The 3,505-nt window shown below is 59.9% G+C and overlaps 1 protein-coding gene across 1 annotated transcript in view; it reads left to right on the top strand.

Annotated features, from left to right (window-relative positions):
* The window catches only part of GREB1 (growth regulation by estrogen in breast cancer 1), a 63,304-nt gene that overhangs the window by 40,485 nt on the left and 19,314 nt on the right, over window positions 1–3,505 (top strand). Inside the window, 3 exon segments of the mRNA XM_012727364.1 lie at window positions 817–953; window positions 1,726–2,065; window positions 3,354–3,469. Of these exon segments, the coding sequence (XP_012582818.1) occupies window positions 817–953; window positions 1,726–2,065; window positions 3,354–3,469 (593 nt within the window).

Genomic DNA, 3,505 nt, shown 5'->3' with positions numbered 1-3,505 from the left:
GGGGGTGACCCCGCTCCCCCCATACTTGATCCCACCAATCACTGTGTTATCTGAGGATAAGGCTCATGCCTTGCTATTTTTTTTTTAATTTTTTTTTGTTTTAAAGATTTATTTATTCATACAGAACTAGGGTACAGGCCAGAGATGCGGAGGGTGAGAGGATTCACCAGAGACAGAGTGGGGAGCAGAACAGGCAGACCAAGGAAGTCCACTGCTGAGGGGAGCAGCGGGCGGGTCAGGGAGGTCTGCCGCGCCGTGTGGTCACCTCCGGGGCAGGCGGGGATCGAACTCCTGCGGATAAGCTCCTTAGTGCTGTGCTTTAACCCGCTGCGCCACCAGGGAGGGCCCGCCTTCGTATTTTTAACAACCGCCCCAATTTTGCTCAGTTCTGAAGTTGAAGAAATGATGATGTTGACTTGGGATGACTTAACTAATGTGTGCGTGAGTGGGTTAGGCGAATGCATTTTCCTCCCCGATTGTTGCATCTGATTGCAAGATGATGGACTTGCCTTTTCCTAGAATCAACTTCAAATTTTCATGAAAAAGCAATTTCAACAAAGAAAGTCGTATGTTTAAAACATGATAAGGCTGCTGCTTCTTGGCAGAGACACGGGTCAGATGAATGGCAAAGTCTTGACGGATGAGGATGTGCCAGCCTCAGCGTGGAATTCTCCCTGTGCTGGGTCTGCAGAGGGAGTAACCGACTAAGATGTCATTTGCGGGGTCACACAATTGAGATCCAGTGCATCCAGCGTGGGAGCCTCGCAGTTCCCACAAATGCAGTGCTCAGATGCCGCGTGCATGTCTCCGTTTTAGGGAGTAGATTTATATCCCGAGAACAAGAAGTACTTCGGGCTGTCCGAATTCATCGAGTCCACCCTCTCGGGACACAGCCTGCCCTTGCTCAGATATGACAGTTCCTTCGAGGCCATGGTCACTGCACTGGGGAAGAGGTAAGGTCGCTCTTCCAAGTTCCGAAATGCTTTGTATTCAAGTGCAACGCATGCTTGCATGGGGGGAGGGCTCCAGGAGGGAATTCACCTCCCTCCCAGAGCAACTCCGCCCTCCATTAAAGAAACCTGGCTTATTTCTCATCCTGAATTTTGGGTCAGCGATGATCTCTGTGGTGCCGTTCCAGAGAAGTTAAGGCTGAGAATGGACATAAGTATTCTGGAATGTGGGACTGTGCTTGATGCTCAAGGGAGGTCAAGAAAGTCGGAGCAAAGACAGACACCAAAGGCTGAAAGAAAACCACAGTGACAGCTACAGTCCGCGTCAGTGTTGACGTCCTGTGTCCCTGTCGGGGCTGGCTGGCGTCACTGTCCAGCGCCCGCCTCCTCTCCGCTTCCGTTTCTGTTCTTCCCTCTGTGTACGCGGCAGGGACACGGGTCCCCCACAGTCAAGAATCCATGTACAACTGTTGACTCCCCTAAAACTTAATTGCTCGTGACCTGCCGTTCACTGGAGGCCTCGTGAGACCGTGAACCTCTGCTTCTGTTCCCAGCTGGCTTGACTGGTTGGCTCCGTCTCAGGCTGCAAACCAGCAGCGTCAGGAGGCGGTGGCCGGTCTGGTCTGGGAGCTGCCTGTGCCCAGGTGGTGGACACCGTGGGTCCCGGCTTTTGGAAAAGCCCTCCGTCCTCTGGGAGCGCTCTGGGCCACGGTGGTCTCTGTCCTGGCAGTTCCCGGCGGGGCGGGCCACGGTGGTCTGTCTGTCTGTCTTGCAGGTTCCCCCGCCTGCACAGCGCGGTGATCAGGACCTTTGTCCTTGTGCAGCACTATGCGGCCGCCATGATGGCCGTGAGTGGCCTGTCGCAGATGAAGAACTACACGTCGGTGGAGACGCTGGAGATCACCCAGAACCTCATCAACTCCCCGAAGCAGTGTCCCTGTGGCCACGGGCTCATGGTCCTGCTGCGGGTGCCCTGCCCGCCCCTGGCGGCCGTGGCCTACGAGCGGCTGGCCCACGTGCGGGCGCGGCTGGCCCTGGAGGAGCACTTTGACATCATCCTGGGCAACCCCAGCTCGGGCATCACCGTGGGGAAGCACTTTGTGAAGCAGCTCAAGGTGGGGGCAGTCGGGGCCAGGGGGACGGGTACCTGGGGAGGGCGGGTGTGGCGTCCAGGAGCCAGACCGGCTGCATATTCCCTGACCTTGCCGCCTCCCACACCCGGCCAGGCGCGCCGCCCTCCCACACCCGGCCAGGTGCGCTGCCTCCCACACCTGTCCAGGTGCGCTGCCTCCCACACCCAGCTAGGTGCACCGCCCTCCCACACCTGTCCAGGTGCGCCACCCTCCCACACCTGGCCAGGTGTGCCACCTCCCACACCCGGCCAGGTGCGCCGCCCTCCCACACCTGTCCAGGTGCGCTGCCTCCCACACCCGGCCAGGCGCGCCGCCCTCCCACACCCGGCCAGGTGCGCTGCCTCCCACACCTGTCCAGGTGCGCTGCCTCCCACACCCGGCCAGGCGCGCCGCCCTCCCACACCCTGCCAGGAGCGCCGCCCTCCCACACCTGTCCAGGTGCGCCGCCCTCCCACACCTGATGCAGGTGCACCATCTCCCACACCCGGCCAGAGCTGCCACCTCTCTGACCACACCCCTGCTTGCATCTTTCAGTGCCGTGGTACCAGGTACCAATGCACTCCTTGGCTGTTCCCCCCAGTACAAACTTCTGGGTGGTGACATCCTTTCCCTCTGTCCTGGGGGTCTCTTTCTTTCCCTCCTTTGCTTAGCGGAACTCCTGTGCCTGCAGAACTCAACTCTGCTCCCCTTTCTGGAAGCTGCCCCTCCCTCTCACCTGGGGCTCTCCCTGGGATGCCGTTGTCGTGCCCCTCCGCCCCCCCAGCCCCAGCCCCAGGTTCCATGTTCCCTCCTGGCATCTGGCTCTTTCCCCGGGCTGCGGTGATCAGAGACCAGCCCTGCAGGTCCCAGCCCCCCACACTAGCCCAGGGCCTGGCCTGTCGTCGAGGCTCACTCTAGGGCATGAGAATGTCTCAGGGATGAGCAAGTAGGAACCGTGAATGAAGACTGAGCAGGAACTTCGAAGGAAAGCGTCTCGGTGAGGCGGAATTATGAATGAAAGGGCACGCCATGGCGAGGCCCCGAAACCCTGGAAGCAGCTGACAACACGGTGCTTCCCCCTAAAGCCAGCCCCTGGCCCGTCCTTGAACGGCCCACGCGTGTCAGGCTGTGTGCTGCGTGGCTGGGACCTGCGGGGGCAGGTGATGCGCTTGTTTGCGAATAAAGGACGCCCCTCTTCATCAAAGGACGAGTTGCAAAGGCTTCCGGCCAGCGGAGCGAGGCTCCCCGAGTCTGCGAGTCGGGGGTCTCGAGACTCTTTCGTTTTCTGCAGATGTGGCAAAAAATAGAGGACGCGGAGTGGAGGCCTCAGACTTACCTGGAGCTGGAGGGCCTGCCGTGCATCCTCATCTTCAGCGGGCTGGACCCGCACGGGGAGTCCTTACCAAGGTGAGTGGCGGGCGGGGGGCCGGGCCCAGCTGGGCT

This window comes from Condylura cristata, unplaced genomic scaffold (genome assembly GCF_000260355.1).
Source record: "Condylura cristata isolate star-nosed mole 26May11 unplaced genomic scaffold, ConCri1.0 scaffold00020, whole genome shotgun sequence".
Classification (NCBI taxonomy): Eukaryota; Metazoa; Chordata; class Mammalia; order Eulipotyphla; family Talpidae; genus Condylura; species Condylura cristata.
This window is presented reverse-complemented; position numbering and strand designations above follow the sequence as displayed.